Raw genomic sequence first — 19928 nt, 5'->3', positions numbered from 1 at the left:
CCCGGAAGTCCCGCCCAGCGGCTCTGCTCACATTCCATTGGCCAGTCCTTGCCGCAAGGGCTACTGGGAAATGTAGTCTTTTCGCTGAGCACATGGCTGCCATAATTAAAGTCAGGGTGCCTAACTAAAGAAGACGGGGAGAATGGATATTTTCTGCCAGAGTGACAAATCCTAGAAAAATCAAGCTATTTATTTATGGAGGGGGATACATTTTTCTAGTGTCCAGGATACACATCCGTGCTCTCAGGGACCTCTCTTCTCAGAATCCAGGGTCTAAACAACAGGGTTGTTAGTGAATAAGCCTAGAATTAGGAAGGAGAATGGGACAGGCTTGTAGGAATTAAGACCAGCCTCGTCAGAAGCCTTGTCTCCACTCCGCTGCGCTTTCCCAGGGAGCAGAAGAGTCGGGTCATTCATTCCCTCACACATTCCTTCAGCAAATATGCATGGAATAATAACTGTAAACAGGACATGGTGTGGTGCTGTGGGATAGAGGTGGATTTCTGTCCTCTAGAATCCTGCTGTCAGGTGAGGGAGTGACGGAGGAAACACACACACACACACACACACACACACAGTAACTAGAATAGCGAAAAGCAAGCCCCAGCTGAGAGAGTTTAGCTGGAGGCACCAGGGAGAGCTCTAGGGCTGCACCTTGAACAGGCGGGACTTCAATGCCTTTCACATTCCCATGTGCTGTTCTGTCCCTGGAATGCCCTTGACCCTCCCTGCTGTCTCCCTGCCATGTCCACTGCCTTCTTCCATGCAGCCTACCAGGTCTTTGGGTTCCCACTCCATTCCGCCACTGTAGGAGGTGCCGGTTATCAGCCAGCCCTGTCTGAGAGTTTGTGTGTTCCCTGTCTGTCCATGCAAACTAGTCTGAAGTTCTGGATTCGTGTCCATTTCATTCATTTGTGCATCAAACTCACCTGGTGAGCGCCTTGTGAATAAAAGGTGTTATGAAATAGTTTTTGGTGGTCAGGCTATTCCAGGTGAAGAGTGAGCAGAATGTAGACAGGCAAGTCTGAGTACCTTTGTCTGCCTCTGTTTTCCTCCTGCTTACTTTTGTAATTGACCCGTCCATTTTTAGATTACAATTTGCCATGCATTTTTAGTGGGTTGCATCCTCACGTTTTAATTTTATAAGTCAGCTATTTCCACTTATACAGGAAATACTGTAGGATGTAAAGACTATGTTTTGTCATTTAATTCCAATTTGGAAAGTAATACTTCCTGACTTCATCCCAGATTCCTGGCGTGGGTGCATCTGGGGACCTGTGGCCCCATATTGGCTGATTATAAGTCATAGCATTATGAACCATGGGCATGGTACTGGGGTTATTGTCCTGAAGCTGCACCATCACCTCTTATTTGAGAGAGAACTTCTCTGATTTTTCATTAGGTGTTCAGGAGTTGTGCGTTCTGACTAGCCCTTGTCTGGAATAAATCTCTGTTCCCTTCAGAAGGCTTGCTGGAGTCTACTTGGCTGTCCAGGGCAGGCCCCAGGTGGGCACCCAGACAATGCCTACCTTTCCTTGAGATTGGCCAGGCCCATGTGCCTCAGCTCCTGTGCCAGCCTTGCATTTCTTTTTATTGGTAGTTATCACACATGTCATCATTTTGGGCCCTGGCAGCTAGAAAGATCTCCATGAAGAACCTGACATGACCCTCAGCTTGGTTTCCACCTCCCTTCCCTACCAAAATTCTACACTGACTATGTCCAGGTACCAAGACACTTTGGGGAATTCAGAGATGAGTAAGACATGGTCCTGTTCTCATACAGTTTTCTACCAAATATCTTATCTGGCAGAGTGAGACTGGGACTGCATGGGCATGCAGGTCACAGGCTGCCAGTGTGCAGAGGAAGGCCTCGTTCTGGCTGGAAAAGTTAGAATTGAAAGACTTCCCAGCGAGGGTGAGGAAAAAAGTTCCTTGGCACGAGGACAGAGAAAGGGTAATCAAGGCAGGGAGAACAGCCAAGCCAGACCCCAGACCTCTCCTAACAATGGCTGCCATTTTTCAAGTATTTACTGGAAGCCACACGCTGCACACACGCTATCCCCAATCTTTAAAGACAGCCTACATTCAAGTTGAAATCCAACACCAAAGCCCAAGCTCTGCCACCCTGCCCTGCTGAGAAACGGCAGACTCAAAAGGCCAAGGCAGGTACAGAGGCCATGAGAGGTGGCAGGATGGGGGGCCTGAGGCCATTCTCAGCCAGCTAGGGGGCCGCTGCCTGGCACAGGGCACAGAAGCCACAAAGCACTGGCTGATGGACAACGAAAGGGGAGCCAGGGCAGGAGGGAGGGTCCTGTTTATTTTTTGGAAATGAAGACGAGAGTGACCCATTCATGCTGCATTTGAGGAAGATGACTCTGGCAGTGCCACAGGGACTAGGGGAGAGGTCAGTGAGGCGGGCAGGTGGGCAGTGGACACAGGACAAGGGATCCGGTTAGGTCATTGTCGTGGAGGGGACAAATGACCTATCCACAGGGCACACTGATTGTGGGAGGTGATGGGACATCAAAAGCGACACCAGCCCTCTCACACTGGGAGGATGAGGATACCAGTGTGCACGAGACAGGCGCTGCTTTTGACCTTCACCTGCAGAAACGTGTAAACGTGTTTTATATCTGACCCCACACACACACACAGCACGTACAACAAATCCAGTTTCATAAAACATTCTTTAACCTTGCTGCAAGTGATTCACACAGAATTGTTCCAAGGAATTCTGTACCATTGAAAAATCATATTGCAACCTCTAGGCTGGTCTCATAGTCTGCTGGCCTGGAAAGCACCAGGCTGGACGGTAAGGCGGGGGCCAGGCCCGGAGAGGGGCGTGGGTGGAAGGTTTCAGCTGGATGATGCTGAGAGGCATTTAGAGGGAAAGCCCGACAGGCACCAGAAGCCTCGACCTGAGCTAAGTAAGTAATGCTGGACTCAGAAGGCTCCACCCTGCTCCCTCTCCCTCCCTCTCTCTGCTCTCCCTCCCTCACAGACGGGAAGATTTCTGGGGGAGGTGGATGGTGCTGTCATGACCCAGCTGCTCAGCATGGGGGTGTTCAACCAGTAAGTGGGGCACCTCCTCCCTCGTCCAAATAGACATAGCAAACCAAGAGCTGACGCTAAGTGGCCCAAGCGGATCTCGGGATCCTGACCTCCAAAACCCACAGTGGGTGCCCCTAAAGAGCTCCAAAAGCAACCTTTATGGAGCCAGGGCGTCAACATGATGTGGGGAGGGCTAAGGTCATGTGGGCCTCCCTGGGAGGGACCCCGCAGGTCAGACCCTAGAGGGAAAAAGGGAAAACCGTCCAACTCAGAGGGCAAGCCATTTGCTCTTCATTGTCTTTAAACCATTCCAAGTGCAGACATGCAATTTTCAGCATGCACTGTCTTCTGATCTGCTGTCCTAGCTCAGGCTCCTTTGGGAATTGCGGTAAATGGGTGCTGTGCTAGTAAAGCCTCCTGAGGCAGGGGCAGGGTGTGGGGGTGGCTTCGGACTCATCACAGCGTGCGTCTGATTTTCAGAGTGACCATGTACGACTATCAGGCCATGTGCAAACCCTCAAGTCACCACCACAGCGCAGCCCAGCCCCTGGTCAGCGTGAGTGTCACCCAGCCCTTCCCTCTGCCAGCCAGCCAGTCCTCTGCCCTCTCCTGGAATGAGGTCACTGGTCCTTGTTCTCACCCACGTTGGGTGTCTGGCCCCAGGGCCCTACCTTGACCATCTCCACCTTCTGCTCAGAGCCACTGCTCTCAGTCCCGCTCTCAGGCAGGCCTGTGGGTCTTCAAAGGGACTGCTCTGGTAGCTGTGACCTAATAGGGCCTCTGGCGGAGACAGAGAAAGCAACCTGCCTCAGCCTCAGCCCCTGACACTGCCACTTGATCACCAGGGATCCTCAGCAGTACAGCACCAGGATGAGGCCTTGACTCATCTCCTGGAGGGGCACGTCCAACCCCATCTGAGACGTCTGACCTGCAATAGGCATTTCCCAGCTAGCTCAGCTCTGCAGGGCAGGTGGGGGGTAGGGGGATAGTGGGTGCTGGGCTGCGGGCCTGAGCTCTGCCGCCCCCACTCCCAGTGGCAGGGCAGCCCACTGTCTGGTCTCTCTGAGGGTGGTGCTGGGGCGTGGGGGGACCCTCAGCCTTGGACCTAGGTGTGAGTGGTGTGTACTCTCTCCTTCCCAGCCAATTTCTGCCTTCTTGATGGCGACCAGGTGGCTGCTGCAGGAGCTGGTGCTGTGAGTGGGGGTAGACATGGGGCTGGTGGAGGGCTGCATGCAAGGGTGGCTTAGGAGGGTGTGCTTGAGCAGGGGGCTGCAAGGTCTCCAGGACAACCCACTTGCGACCAGAACCCGGGGAAGGAGGGCACCATCCCTGGGCATGGACACCACCTCCTCCCTGCACACTGCCCCTGGGAGGGACCTCACCGCGCACCCCAGAGCCCTCAAGCAGGGAAGAGGGTGTCCTAGAGGAGAGGGGATGGGCCGGGGGCTGTCAGGGATTCTCCAGCCCCTTGTAATCTCAGAGGTCTCCGAGATTCAGTCCTGTGTCCGACAGGTTCCTGCTGGAGTGGAGCGTCTGGGGCTCCTGGTACGACAGAGGGGCCGAGGGTGAGTGCATGGAGCTGCAGGGCCGTGTGCTGAAGAGCAGTGGCATTTTGGTCCACTCACGTGAGACCATTCCCCGTGGGGTGGGTGACAGTGGGGATAGGAGCACCGTTGTTCACCTCTCACCCTGCGTGGCCTTCTCTCATCACCTCCCTCACTCCTGGCTCTGTGTGTGACATCATCTTGGGACACCACCACTCCATGTGCCATCATCACCACCCCATGACATCCTGCCCTCCTGTGCCACCATGTTCTTCCTGTGCCGTGTCCACCCTGTGCTGGGCTCATGTCCCGGCCAGCCAAAAGTGTCTTCCATCACTGTAAGTAGCTCTGCTGACAATCCCTGCTAGCGGTGGGTTGGGGACGAAGCAGGAGCTACACAGAACCCGCCCTCCATGACCCGTCCCAGGAGTGACCCCAGGCAGGGCTGAGCTTTCCCGGTGTAAAGTACCGTTCCTGGGGGTTGGGGGACTGGGGAGTCTAGCCCAGATCTCATCTCACACGAGGACAGTCAGGCCCCAGGGAAAACGAGAAACTCCAGCCTCCCGTTGGGTGAGAACATGTAAGATTCCAAGAGGAAGGGTGGTGCGGCTGGGTGGCCATGAGCTAGTATGAGTGAGCAACCGCCAGCCCACCGCTTGGAGAAGCAAACAGCGGCACCCCAGCCCGGGCATCACCAGCCCTCAGCAGGACTCCTGGTTCCAGATGCCCCAGGAAGCTCTCAGGATGATTCCCCTCTGGGACCCTGTGTCTGAGGACAGAGTCCCCCAGAGGCAGCGACCATGAGAGGCCCCAACACAAAGCCCGGTGGCTCTGGCCACACGTGCAGGGCGGCAATGAGACTGGCCTTTCAAAGCACTCACTGCCCGGGCGCCTGGGCACTCCATGACCACAGGAGGCCATCTGCCTCAGTGTTCATAGAACCTTTGCCACGGGGTTCCAAAACCTCCCACCACCTGGGCTGTCCCCAGCTTATCCCATCTCTTCAGCTTTGCTGTGTCCCCCTCTGGCTTGCTCTTTGTTCTCTCCTGCTGGCCTGGGCTTGGGGCTTCCCCTGTCCCTGGGCTCAGGGCGGTTAGGGCTGTGTCTCCAGACTCCTGGACTCACACCCATGATCGATTGGGTGGGGCTGCTCTGGGGCCTTTGCAGTCAACAGGTGTCAGTGACAGGAACCAGGAACGCTGTGTCACTTAGAAGCAGGTCCCCACCCCCGTGCGCAGAAACACAGGGCTTCACCGTGGGGTGGGGACACTGCCCCCTCTGTCAGCAGCTGTATCTTGAGGATGATCCCCCTCAATCTGCCTACTCAGAATTTCTCTTCTCTGGGGCACCTGTCCCCTGGAGCTCCTCCCCCTGGCCTGCCCAGGTGTCAGTGTCCTCAGTGAAGGAGCACTGGACTTGGAGTCCCAGGCCGGGGTGTAGGTGCTGCAGCCCCCTCCACTGCGTGACCTTGGGGATGCCACTCAACCCTGCCGCTGTCAGGCCTCTGTGCCCAGCCCTGGGGACAAAACTCACAGCCCAGCCGCTGTGGGCTTGCTCGTCTCAGTGAGGGTTTTCCGCGTGCCAGCCGGTGTCCGCTCTGGGTTTCGAACTCTGGCTGGAAGTTTCTGGGTCTGGAAGTTGAGGAGACCCATGCTCTCCTGTAGGACCCCACATGAGCCTGGAAAGGTAGCTCACACTTGTGGCCCCCACCTCTAGGTCTATCCTTGGGGGCCACAGCCGGGCCCTGAGAACAGAAGGGCCACGCAGAGAGCCTTGGGAGGAACAGGAGCGCTGGGCACAGTCCTCGCCTGTGCGGTGGGGCCCTGCTCTGCCATGTGCCCACCTCAGGAGGCTCCAGGAGCAAACAGACTTGGGTCCCCCAGAGCGGGGCTGAGGCACTCGCCTCTGCCTTCGGTTGAGTCCACTGTCCTTGTCCCAGGGAGCTAGGGCAAATCGCACTGCCCCCAAGGAGCCCCGCGCCAGGCGGCTGTGCCTTCTGGGCTTTGGTAGCCCCAGGCCTGGAGCCCACCTGCCCGGCTGCCCCCACCCCAGGCCCTCAGGTGGGCCTGGCTATGCGGGAGAGGAGGGCAGGATTGCCCAGGAACAGCGCTAGGTGTGTCCACAGTGAGGGGAGGGGTGGTGGGCCTAAGTACCCCCAAACCACCCCTTGGTGCCCCTACTGCTTCTGCTCCCCGCTCAGACCCTCCCCGGATCTGAGTGCTGGAAGGAGCCCTGGAGATGGTGCACCGCCCCCAGCTCACAGCCAGAGCCAGGCTCCCAGAGAGCAAGCGCTTTCCCTCCACCAAGACACAGGGCCCCGCGGCGCTCCCCGTGTGAAGCCGCTCTCCGTGCCTTCCCCTCCCTTCACCCCCACCGGCTCCTCCACACGTGTACCGAGAACCGCCTGAGGAGGGGCCACCTGCAGATGGACTGGGGGGAACTCTGGCCCTGGGAAGGCTGAGGCGAGGTCACCCCAGGCCATGCCCTCCGAGGCCCCTTTGGCGGCCTGATGTCCCTTCTCTGCTCGCAGCCCACAAACAAAAGAAGCAGGACCAGCTGCAGCCGTGCGACACCGAGTACCCCGTGTTCGTGTACCAGCCGGCCATCCGGGAGGCCAACGGGATCATCGAGTGCGGGCCCTGCCAGAAGTGAGGCCGCAGGGCGGCGCCGCCCGTCCCGCCACGCCCCTCCCTCCCTCGCGAGACGGAAGCCGGGGCAGGGCCTGGGAGGAGGGGGAGCTTCTAGCGCGAGCCACGCTGCCGGGGTCTTCCCGCGCCGCCCTCCGTGCAGGAGACGCAGGAGGCGGAAGGTCTGCGGCGGGCGGGACGCTGGGGGCCGGGACAGCCGGGGGCGCTGCCGTAGGGGAGCGGGGAGAGGCGGCGAGGCCAGACCCCGTGTGGCGAGCCCGCCCCACCCCACCCCACCCCGCCGAGGCCGCGGCGTCCCTGGGCGAGGGGGCCTTCAGCGGGTCTCCCTCACCCCTGCTCGGGCACAGGCCGGGGCCAGGGCTGAGCTGCACCGGGAGCACTTGGAAGGCAGAGGGAGGTGCGAGAAGAGAAGCCGGAAAGTGTGCGATGTCCTGGGCCGCTGGGAGCCTTGGGAGGAAGCGGAGCGCTGGGCACAGTCCCCGCCTGGATGGCGCGGCCCTGCTCTGCCATGTGCCCATCTCTGCCATGCGCCCATCTCAGGAGGCTCCAGGAGGGAACCGACTTGGGTCCCCCAGCGCGCGGACAGCAGCCCGGCCAGGCTTCCTGCTGTGTGGACGCCGCTAGTTACAACCCGCCCTGGCCCGGGGAGGCCGGGAGGCCGGACGGAAGGGTCTCTCGTGCTGACCCCCGCCGCCGAGCCCGGGAGGACCCCACCCCGGGAACGCAGCGGCCTCCTCGAGGGTCGCCTCGGCCAGACCCCCCGGCCGTGGCACCCCATTGAACAGTGCGGCCCCCGCGGCGCTGGCATGGGGGCTCCCTTCCCCCTCCCTGCGCGTCTTGCCGCGCGGGTGTCACCCCGGGTTCCGTGCAGGGTTGAGGGTTGAGATGCGCGTCCCCTGTGCACTAGTCTCCAGGGCTCGGTGCCAGGATAGAGCCGCGGTCTCGGAGTGAAGCGAGGGCCTCAGATAGACCTGAGTTTAAAACGGGCTCTGCTCTTCCTGGCTCCGGACCGTGGGCCAGTGACTTCGCCTGCTCTAGTCTCCGTTTGCTCATCTACAAAATGGGCACAATAGCAGCCTCTTGGAGAGCCGTGAAGGCTTAGCGTGTACACGGCTGCGGTGTGCACGTGTGGACGTGGGAGACCCCCGTCCCGGCGGAGGGCTCGGCAGGCGGCCGCTGGGACTGCTGGGAAGGCCGTGGGCCCGGTGGGCGGGCCCCGCCCCACTCCCGCCACTCCTCGCGGGGCGGCCTCGCCGAGCGCGGGACCACCGCGCCACCTGGTGGCCAAGCCCCAGCACTGCCGCCTCGCCCAGGCCTGCCCCCGCCACCCTCACCCAAAGCAAGCGTGGCCGCCCCTCCCGTTTGCTCTGGATGGTCTTGATTGACGCCTGTTGTCCCTGCATGTATTAATAACAACTCTGCACTCTCCAAAGCGGCCCGGTTTGGACTTCCTCACTTTCTCCAATCTGCTAGGAAAGGAAATGCAGCAGCAAAGGCTTGTGGGGAAAGCCAGTTAGAACTGAGCCATCTGCCCGGGGCCGGTTCCCGTAGCTGCCCCGACCCGCACCGCCTCACAGTTCCGGGCTTCCCTGCCACCCTAACTCCACACTGAAGTCTCCAGAAGTTCCTTCCCTAGAAGCCCTTCCCGTGGTCGCCACGGAGCCGTCCTCGACTCCCTTTCTTTGCTGCAGGGTATTTGTGGTGCAACAGATTCCCAACAGTAACCTCCTCCTCCTGGTGACAGACCCCACCTGTGACTGCAGCATCTTCCCGCCAGTGCTGCAGGAGGCCACAGAAGTCAAATATATCCTGCAGTCCTCGGGGATGTGTGCGGTGGGGGCGGGGCTGTAGGTGTCTGTGGGGTTCAGATTTTGAGCAGCGGGGCCAGCCTCCTTCACCACCAGTCTGCCCTCCACAGGGTTCCCTTATTTGTTCTCTAACCCTTCCCTGGGCCCCGGTGCTGCCTCCTGACCCCAAAGCTGCTTGCAGGGCAACTGGTGGCACCAGAGCAGGTTCTTCCAGACCTTGTTCCAGTCTGCAGAATGGGCTCCGGTCCTGAGATATTGACCTTAACAGTGATTTCTGCACATAATGCCTCTGTCAAATGTGACCGGATGCGCTCCCAGAAGCTCCGCAGGCGACCAGACTCCTGCCACGCCTTCCATCCAGAGGTACGGGTTGAGGCGGGTCGAGGGTGGGCTGGATCTTCACCCCCAAACCCTCTGTGCCTGGGCCTGTGCCCTGAAGACAGGAGCATACATGGATGCCAATGAACACACCTGTGCTGTTCAGGGGAAACATTTGCGTTTATGCCCTGTGACGCGGTGATATAAGAAGAAACAGATATTTGGTCCCTGTCCTGATTCCTGGCAAGCTCCTAAAACCCTTGTTATTTCCTGAATGATTAGGGTGATAGGTGCATCTTTCGGTATAGTGTTTGGTCTTAGTCCCTGGTTCCTTCGCAGGTGCCTCTAAGACCTTTGGAATGATAGGGGTATCTTTGAATGCTAATTAGATGACTGGTGGCGGGGGGCCCTAGACAGGATGGGGGCTGGCCACAGGAAACACCAAGGCAGGATTAGAGGGTTGGGACTTTTGGCTCCAACGCCCTGGCTTCTGGGAAAGGAAGGAGGCTGGAGATTGAGTTGATCACCAATAGCCAAAGATTTAATCAATCGTGCCTATCGTAACGAAGCCTCCATGAAATCCCTGAACAATGGTGTTTGGAGAGTGTCCGAGTTGGTGAAAGGGTGTGGGAGCTCTGCGCACCCCATGCCTTGGCCTGTGTGTCTCTTCCACTCAGCTGCCTGAGCTGCGTCCTTTATAATAAACTGGTAATGGTGAGGGAAGCACCTTCCTGAGCTTAGTGAGCCGTGCTAACAAATGACGGAGCCTGAGACGGGGTCATGGGAACCCTAGATTTACAGCCAGCCTGTCAGAAGGTCAGAAGACCTGGGGCTTGCGATTAGCATGTGAGGTGAGGGCCACCTTGTGGGACTGAGCCCTGTAACTTGCGGGATCTAATGCTACTTCTCGATAGTGTCAGACTTGAATTGAATTTCAGGACAGACGCCCAGTTGGTGTCCAGAGAGTGGGGAGGGAAAAACCCTTCACATTTGTTGAAGTGGTGGTGTGAAAACACAGCACAGCCCTATGTCATTAAAATACGAAGTCAACCAGGATCCAAAGGTGCTTTAACAAAGAGCCACGCTTCCTAGGCCTTGGGCGCTAGGTGAATTAGAACGCAGTTTTCCCATCTTGTCCTCGTTCCCGCTGCACTTAGTTCGGAATGATCTGAGCAATGTGAGGAGGCCGTCATGTGGATGACAGTCCTAGTGGCTGGAACAGATCCAGAACCGAGACCCAGGTGTCAGGCCCTGATCCGGGCGCTTCATACACGGTCCCGTCTGCTGGGACAATAATCCCCATCAGAGATGCTCCCAGAGTTGAGGACTTTCCTGAAGCCATTCTGAGAGGACGACCCCGCAGCCACTCCAAGCCTGGGGCAAGCAGAGAAGGCTGGTGCCCCCTTCCCAGGCTGCGGGGCCAGCCTTGGCTTTTCCCCCAAAAGGGAGGGGTCTAAGAAAGGTAGCAGTGCTTCCCCTGCTTTCTGAAACGCCCCTTTCCCCAGGATTTTGGCCCCATTCATGGTGGAAGCCCCTCCCTTTTCGAGGGTCCCCCTCTCAGTGCTGCCCTCTCACCTCTGCTCTGGGTTCGCAGGAGAATGCCCAGGACTGCGGCGGCGCCTCGGACACCTCAGCCTCGCTGCCCCTACTCCTGCTGCCTGTGTGTGTCTGGGGGCTACTGCCCCACCTCCTGCGGTGACACCACCTAGCCTGACCTGTGTTTTGGCAAGGTGATCCTTCCAGAGCCATCCCAAAAAGTCAGCACGGACGTGGGATGCAGCTAACTGCAGTCGGGTCACCCCCAGGCCAATGCTCCTGTCAATCCTGGGCTGGTGGCCCCTGCGGCCGGAGAATGCTGGCTGGAACAAGAAACCAATCCCCTGGCACCACTTTCAAGACGCTTCACGGTGCCCGGTACCGTCCGCCCTAGGTCTCAACATGAGCATACTTCTAACCTAACCTTCCTGCCTCCTCTTCGGGAAGCCAGCGTGAGCTCAGCTTGGAACAAGACAAAATAACTTAGTTCCTCCTGTACTCCGGAGTCCAGACCCGGCCAAGAAAGGTCAGTGGTTTCTGACCGTTTCTGTCAGCGTGGTCTCTGGTAGAACCTAAGGACTTGCGGGCACTGAGAAAAAGCAGCAGAATGAGGCCAAATGCAGAGATGAGGCTAAGGCAAGAACATGCCCCAACTAAAGCATAGATTCCCCAAAGTGAGGCTCAGGGTGGACGGCAGCTCGCTTTCCTAGCGGATGCTCTAAAAGGTTTTGACTGTGTTGGGGTGGGGGTTGGGTAAGGGAATGGGTAAGGGAAATCCGTTCAGGAAATATCGACAGGGCTGCATGTGATGTCCCCGAACTGCTACTATTGAAGAACTTCCCAAAACTTCTTTACAAAGCCCTAAAGGAAAGTTTGCATCTATGAAAAGCCAATAGGCTGAGCCATCCAATTGCCACATGGAAATTGATGTACATTCAGGGGATGGCAAAAACAGCTGTAAAATAGTGAAAAAGAGCAGTCATTGTGCTCTTTTTCTGGCCAATGATTTACAAAAGAATCTACTTGACTCTGTCCCTGGAGTGAAATCCTTAGGGTTGGAACTTGTGGGAACATTCCAACTTGCTAAGCAGGGTCCACTGAGAGGGAAGCTCGATCTGGGAACTCAGCCCCAGCGCACACACATCTCCCCAGGGTCCCAAGGCCCTGCAGCTTCCTCCCCCCACCAAACCCCAGGCGACAACAGTCTCCACGGTGAGAGCAACATTAAGGGCAAAACCATGGAGAAATCTGGGAGAGGCCTCAAATCCTTCCGTTTAACAAACCCTAGTGATGGGCATGGATAGTATGCAGGGATTTGGGGGCCCTTCCTCCTGCTCCTCCATCGCCCTCAGCCTCCACACTTCAAAGTACAAGCTGTTCAAGTTTCCTACCAGCAAATAGCCCTAACTTGCCTCTAGAGTAGGCCAAATGCCAACTCTGTAAAACACACTTACATTATAGGTTACAGAATGTCACTCTTAACAGTCATGTCTTGCAACAACCCTGTGAGGGTGGTAGTAATGCCCCCCTACAGCAGAAGACACTGCAGCTTGGAGAAGCCAGCTTAAGTGGCAGAATAATGCTCGAACAGCTCAGGTTTACACGTACCGAATAACATGTTTCAGCTCATTCCATCCTCACAGCAGCCTCCTGAAAGTGGGTACATCCCATATTACAGAAACTGCAGCAGAGTTGAAAATTGCCTCCAAATTATTGGAAGAGTATTGTGAAGATTGAATGTGATATATTCACGTAACATGCTTGAAACTGCCTGGCATATAGTAAACGCTAAATAAATACATGCTAACTGCTATCATTACATTATCTTGTTTCATGGAGGTGGGGACAAAGAAATTACAATTTAGATGCCAGGAACAATAAGGTGTCCAGCAGGCCCAGCAGGGTTAAGAAAGCAGCAAGGAGCCCTTTCCAGCCCCTGGGCTGCCACCACTGAGTGTCCCAACCACGTGTCACGAGGGTCCCCGTGCTGCGCACAGCAGGGTGAGCACTCTCTCGCCCCGCCACTCCCTGCCAAGGCCGTGGCCGCCCACCTGCCGTTCATTCTTCGGCATTAAGGCATGTTCTGACCTCCAACTGCATTTGACCCCAAGTACCAACTCACAGACACCAACCAGCAGTCTCTCTAGGACAATAACCCAGTGTTATCTTTTGGAAGGCTTATCTTCCCCACTCAAACAGGAAGCGCACTTTCAGGCAAATTTACCAACTCGAAAAGCCAGGCTTAGGAAGCTGGAGCAGCTTCTAGCCTTGTTTTGTCTGCTTCCTCTGGGCCCCGTGTCTCTGCATGGCCAAGGGGAATCCCTTTCAAGACCATTGGAAGGAAAAACCGTTTCTGATAAAGTAACCTTCTCTACTTTGGAGAACAAAATATTCTCGTAAGTTTTGCCTTTGAAGCTCAGAACGATTCCTCCTTTTCTACTTTTAGCAGAACCACTAAAGGACAGCAGGTGGCAGCCTGGCTCACTCTAAAGCCCATCACCTGCTTTCAGAGGCATGAAGCTGGAACCTAAGTCACTTAATAAATGTGAATGCAGAATTTTGAAATCTTACGTTGTACACCTTTGGAGGACCAGGAACGTAAGGATGCTGCCAGATCTTCCTCAGTACCAAGGATATGTTAACTACTAAATCCACCTAATAATGTTGTATATTTCAATAGAAGAGCTTTCAGGGAAAATGCTTCAACCACTTCATAAAGCTCAGTGAAGTTTTGGTTCAGGGGGTGGGAGGGAGGCAAGAAAGTGGGCATAAGGCCAGAAAAATAAATGAAGTCCACAAAAGGACGGAATTGGAGTGAGGGTTTGGCAGAAACCCCAGCCAATCACTACGGAAAAGTTTGAGCAAATAATCTGTAGGAGCCACAGAATCTCAGTGAGGGATCTAGAGGATGTATTGTTGGCCTCATTTTGACAGAACACCGAGGCTAGACAAACTACGTGGCAAATGGCACAACCAAGATCTGAAGTTACGCTTTTCATTTCCAGGTAGCGTAGCAGGTAGGGACGGTGGTACAGTAGGATGGCAGTGACAAGAGGCCACCGTATGTGACGCTTCCTTCCTGCCCCATGCCATCATAAGCAGCCTCTACATGAGCCAGCCAGGCTGCCCTTGTTTCACCAGCTGAAGGCAGAAAGATTTGTACATTAGATAGGGTGTTGGTGGGGGTTGGGGGGCGGTGCTGGCTAGCAAATGGTTCATGCCCTCTGAGGGGAGGACAAAATGAAATACTACAATTGAAGCCAAATATTCAAGGAGAGCATGTTGTTTCTGGGAAGATTTTAAAGTAACATTGCCCAGAGGCTTCTCTAGGCACCCAGAGCCTAGCACTCTGTAGTCAGAATCCAAACTTGTCCTTATCTACTTCCTCTACAACATCCACATAACATCACCTGAGTATCAGGAACGAGACAGACTCCGTTTTTTTTTTTTTTTTTGAGATGAGTCTCGCTCTGTCACCCAGGCTGAAGTGCTGTGGTGTGGTCTCAGCTCACTGCAACCTCCACCTCCCAGGTTCAAGTGATTCTCCTGCCTCAGCCTCCCGAGTAGCTGGGATTACAGGCGCCGCCACCACGCCCAGCTAATTTTTTGTATTTTTAGTAGAGACGGGGTTTCACCATGTTGGCCAGGCTGGTCTCGAACTCCTGACCTTGTGATCCGCCCACCTCAGCCTTCCAAAGTGCTGGGATTACAGGCATCAGCCACCAACCCCAGCTCAGATACCTTTTAGTAAGAGACTAGGAAAAGACAAAGTGGGTTATTAGTAGGCTTCAGCTAATATTGTCAAAAGCAGGAAATGATCCAGTGCCTATACCCAAATAAAGTATGGGACACTCTAAAATCTATACTTAAAAATAAGAATTCAGAATGAACATTTTATCCCAATACTGGAAATGCCCTTCCAAAAACTAAATTAACCTAAGGCAAATGGGTTGGAATTCCTTTTTATTTCAAACACCAACTCGAACCAGATCCTCTTCTTATATAGAAGGGACTAGGTTAATGAACCCCAAAACCTTTAAGTCAGTGTACATGAGACTGTTTAATCAGAATAATAAATACAGAAAGGTTTTCTTAAATTTTCTCTTCACTCTTTTCTCCAATACAGTGCTGGCACTAGAGTCATTCTTAAACTTCCTACGCTTCAGTTTCCCCCTGTATAAAATGAGAGTGAATACACTCCTGACCGGCTCAGAGGGTTGTGACTATGATCATGTGACATTGACAGTTCCTTAACACATCCCTTGACATCAAGTGTTACATTAGAGACTATTTTTATAAACTTCAACAATAAGAACGAACTGCCTCTTAGGGCTGCTCTCCCCTCCATTCTAAACCTGGTCCAAGTTACGATGAAAGCTTGAGTTAGGAAACAGGAGTTGGGCATAAGCACTTTGATTTGTGCATCCCGAATGGCAAGTTTCCAAAAATTTCTTAAATCTCAGTGTCTAAATTAGAGCTTCAGAAAAGTGCCAAAAGCTAAGGGGAGGTAAGGTGAACGGCAATAAAAAACACACAACAGAAGGTCGTTATTTCATTTGGTTCTTTTTATTAGAAACTGAGAATACAGCAAGTAGGGAAATCCCACATCAATGGAACCATCACACAGATGCCCTTCTGGAACCCCACCCTTCTATGATCCCCAAAAATGTGCTTTGTGGCTTTAGCAATTTATAAAGGGGAAGAGGGAAAATACTGAAAAAGGCCACTATTTAATGGTGAAAGAATGAAGCTGTAGAGGTCCCAACCAGCCTAGGGCCAAAAAAGAAAATTAAAAATCTGCACAGAGCAAGCAAGCCTCTGACTGCTGAGAGTAAGGCATTCAGGCGCCAACCTGGTGAGAGTTCTCAGCGAGCACTGTCAGGTCAAGTGCACATGAGGCTGTTGGTAGTGAGTTGCACGTAGACACACATAGAAATGGGCACACACATGCCCACATACACACCCAAAAGAGGGAGATTTTACTGGATTACACATCAGTGATGTTAATTTCATTTTTCCTAAGGGTTTGTGCTATGTTGAACCAGATCCTTCCCGCTTTGGGGTGTGGGTGACTGCACCCAGAGGCTGCTACTTCTGTTGGTGTTGTGACAGGGCTGCACCTGTACCCTGTATCCCAAAGGGCATGACCAAAGAGCAAGTCTGGCTTCTGATCTGTGCTGTTGCTCCCAAGAAACTAAGTGGGCTTCTGTCCAAATGGCCGCTGTCCTGCTGGACTATGCTTTCTCAAAGGGATTAATACTGTTCTTTATTCTGTCAGGCACTGCATCAGTTCATCCACTGAGTCTTTTGCTCGGTCCACCTAGCACCTAGGGCAGTGACCTTATCAAGAACCAAAACGCTCAAGTTCTTCTCAACTTCTACACTGGATTCTTTCTTCCTGGATCCCAGCTTTTGCTGGAGATTGGAAGGGCAAGGGAGGAAAATAACTGAGAAAACTCTATTGAATAGGAGACCCTTCCTATATTCCCAGACACCTACTGAGGATGCCAGTCCCCATGCTCAGGACCTCCATGTTTAGTTCTAATACCCACAATCCCAGGATATAATGGAGTCATCCCAAGTCTTTGATGACAGTAACCTAAGACTCAAGCGCTATTTTGGTGGTTCACCTATGGGCCAAGATCAGAATTCTATGAACCAGATCCTTTCCCCACCACTTTCTCTGACAGCGTATCAGGTTAGGCCTGGGATACGAGCCACTGTCTTGTACCTCACTCCCTGGCAATAACATACCATTGTCTACCAATGCCATGCCACTCTATCCCTGTAAAGTGGGGTTCAGTGAGTGCTGACAACTTGGTACTACAATTGGCTTTAAGAGCTCTGCTGGCTTTCTTGTTCAAGGAGAGCCGAGGTGTCTGTCACATCCAGGCTTATCACGACCGTGTACCAGAGGTAAAACTCATCTTTCCTAATCCAAAGGAATGGTCTCCCAATCTATGTAGACGAGCTCAGGAGAAACCTGGACAGGTCAGAATCTCATTTGTGGCTGGCTCCATGCCAAGAAATATGTCAGAGAAAGGTCCATTTCTATCCCCTCAAGAAGGAAGGATAGTTAGGGCAGTGATTTTTAATAGAGGGAAATTCAGAGAGTGTTCCAGAGCTCCACAGCAAGGATATGGAAAACTGTCACATCCCTCTAATAAGACTTACCATAAAAGTTAGCGGGATGCCAGGAAGTAACCGGATCAGCCCATGCTAATGTTTCCTCCGTGGTCTCCAGCACCCCTTTACCAGCTGGTAGGAGTGCATCAGTCTCTCAAATGACAATGACACCCTAACTAGAGCCTTTAACACATCCTGTCAGCCATTCGTGTGCTGCTTCCACTGAGAAAACACATACCACTCCCCTCTACTTCAGATCTCCCAAAGGCTCGCAGGCTTGACCGTGGTCATGTGACCACTGGGCTGGGGCTATACTCTCTGCCCCATTAGGGTCCAAGGTATGTCAGCCTTTAGAAGGCACCTTGGTGCACCAAGACACTGTACATTCTGGGGCTATCACCTGATCCTCCTACAGTCACTTTTTGTGCAAAATTCAAACAGTGTGTGGTACTTGCATGTTTCATTCTATACAAAAATTCTCCCTCCCTCCCTTACCCCTATGTTTTAAACATTTATATAAAGTCTTATTTAAACAGTTAGAAATCTTATTTACATTAATTTCTTTGTTCTCCCAAAAGAGCATTTAAAATCACACTCCCACCCCTTATTGGATATAAATGTTCACCTAAATCGGTTTGTATTATTGTTATACAGAGAGAGAAAGGGAGAAGAACGAACCACCAGTTAAACTGTTTCGCCATCTTCTACAAATAAATATGATATGGATCAGAAGCCAGTTTGCCAAGGGTCTTGCAGAGCCCGCAATCAGTAGATCCCAAGAATAAGCCAGGGTTTGGGCTATGTCTCCTTTTCTCCCAATTGATGCACTCCATCCTTTGAGGTATGATTTATTTTTGTTTTTCTCTTCTCAGTCATGTACCACGCAGAGCCCCTGGGCCGTCACAAAGCCCACGAGGCTGTCAAAGTTTTGGGGCTCCTCTGGTACTGGCATCAGTAGCCGGCAGGGAGGCCCGCAAGTGCTGCAGGCCCTGGTTTAGGGTCACAGTCCCTGGCTACTGGTAGGTATCACAGTGCATCCTCTTCACTGCAGCCCCCGCCGATCATGAAACGAAACTCCTGGAGGTTTGAGACACCATGGAAGTGAACAAAAGCTCCCGCAACCACAAAGATATGAAACAGCTGATGAGAGTGAAACTGGAGAGGGGAAAAAAAAAGAGAAGGGGATAGAGAAACCCATACATTATTAAGACTGCTAAAGATTCTTAGAAATGTTTAATCCTGGTTTATGCTGAGCAGAAGGCAGGGAATGGATGTGGCAGAGCTCAAATTCAAGGTGTCCACAGATCCTGGAACATCCATTAGGTGTATCACATTCTGCTGAGCTGAAAGTCAGCTGTTCCCAAAGAAATCAAGGTGCTGCCACTCAGCTCTACACATAAACATCTACACACTTAACACTGAAACCAGTGGCAAATGACATACAGACTCTCTTGCTAACAGGCCACAAAGGTTCCAAGGATCCCTTGACACCTAGCCATGGACTATGATCACACATACAGTCCTTTTCCTACTCACTGCTGATGGACATTTTGTCATGGACAAGAGGACTAGAGCTATGGTCATTTAAATGTTGCTCTCTTGTTAGAAAAACTAAAGAGGATTCCAGGATCATGTGTGGAATGTCACAACATATGGTCCCCAGAGTTTCCTTCAGTGCTATGATTCTGAAATTTCATGAACTACATAATGTGTCAAAAACTAAGCAAACAGGCCCTTTTACTTCTCAAGTCAGAAGCTGGTCTACAAGCAAGTGACATTATTTCTGATTTTACCTGTTCTGTTGAATGCTATTCCACATCTCAAGAAGGGTAATCAATAGCTGGCTGCACTTCAAAAATTACACTATTCTGTCATTATAATCTCAAAATGAAAAAGTACAGTGGCTAAGCAGGATTTATCAAGAGAAAAACACTGATTTTGGAAGCAAAAACTAGAAGAAATTAAGTCACATCCCAAGAGATGTTTCCCAGGAAACCAAAGGGGATTAATTTCCCCAAAGAAAGGATAAAGGGCAAAAACCCCTCCTGGTAAATGTCAAGATGATGATGATGCAATCAGAAAGATGAAGGCGCTAATCTGAAGCTAAAAAAACTGCTTAAGTTCAAGATCATCTGCATTTTACAGATAGCTAAACTAAACTTTAAAGAGATGAGATGATCAGCTTAGTCTATAATAATCAGCAATAGGCTGAGGAACAGAATTCCAAAGGTCAGATTTCACATTAAGCATATTTCCAATTTTGTCTTGTTGAAAATATTTCAGGCCCTCTTTGGTTATAAGTTTTTCTATCTGTATCAGTCCATATATTTTCTTTTCCCTCCTCTCTTTCCTCGTCTCTTACCAATGACCACCATCTAGTTCAATCCAGTTCCCTCTTCTTCACAATCCCTCTTCTTCCACCAGACATACATACACTCAGTCTCTCGTTACAAATCACTAAATTTTGGTATAAAAAAAGACCCTGGTAGAAATCTGGTCCTAAAAAGGACTCTGGTAAAAATCTGGTCTATCATCCTCATTTCATAAACAAGGAAACTGAGACAAAGAATGGCAAAATGACTTTCCATTGTCAAAAGGAGCACAGATTCTGATATTAAAATTAGCCTAATTCAAATTCCAGTTCTACCACTTAATAGCCACATGGCTTGGACAAGTGGCCTCACCTCCCTAAGCCTTAGTCTCCTGATGTGTAAAATGAAGACATGAACAGGAGTTATCATACCACATAGGGCTAATGTATTAAAGGAGGTAATCCATGCAAAGCACTCTGTACTATGCTGAGCATCAAGGAAGTGCTCACTAAATGTTAGTTATTACTGTACTTATTGTCCATAGAAAGACAGCTAAACAAGGAATAAGAACCAGAATACAACTGT

General features: G+C 52.5%; 2 protein-coding genes across 15 annotated transcripts in view; one reads left to right on the top strand and one right to left on the bottom strand.

Moving 5' to 3' along the window:
- Nucleotides 1–12721, top strand: part of CACNA2D4 (calcium voltage-gated channel auxiliary subunit alpha2delta 4) — a 128700-nt gene extending 115979 nt beyond the window's left edge. The window contains exons 28-36 of the mRNA XM_077953269.1: nt 3002–3072; nt 3532–3607; nt 4192–4244; nt 4564–4616; nt 4913–4933; nt 7126–7243; nt 8935–9050; nt 9335–9414; nt 10964–12721. Coding sequence (XP_077809395.1) covers nt 3002–3072; nt 3532–3607; nt 4192–4244; nt 4564–4616; nt 4913–4933; nt 7126–7243; nt 8935–9050; nt 9335–9414; nt 10964–11068 — 693 coding nt within the window. The 3' untranslated portion in view covers nt 11069–12721. The remainder of the gene's footprint in view (nt 1–3001; nt 3073–3531; nt 3608–4191; nt 4245–4563; nt 4617–4912; nt 4934–7125; nt 7244–8934; nt 9051–9334; nt 9415–10963) is intronic.
- Nucleotides 12722–15452: 2731 nt separating this feature from the next.
- Nucleotides 15453–19928, bottom strand: part of ADIPOR2 (adiponectin receptor 2) — a 102904-nt gene continuing 98428 nt past the window's right edge. For 13 of the 14 annotated variants that reach the window (XM_077952720.1, XM_077952718.1, XM_077952726.1 and 10 more), the window contains one exon: nt 15453–18186. In XM_077952720.1, coding sequence (XP_077808846.1) covers nt 18058–18186 — 129 coding nt within the window. In that variant the 3' untranslated portion in view covers nt 15453–18057. 14 annotated transcript variants of the gene reach the window in all.

The sequence above is a fragment of the Macaca mulatta genome, chromosome 11, assembly GCF_049350105.2.
Source record: "Macaca mulatta isolate MMU2019108-1 chromosome 11, T2T-MMU8v2.0, whole genome shotgun sequence".
In the NCBI taxonomy this organism is placed as follows: Eukaryota; Metazoa; Chordata; class Mammalia; order Primates; family Cercopithecidae; genus Macaca; species Macaca mulatta.
The sequence above is the reverse complement of the archived record's forward strand: the minus strand, read 5'-3'. Positions and strand labels throughout refer to the sequence as shown.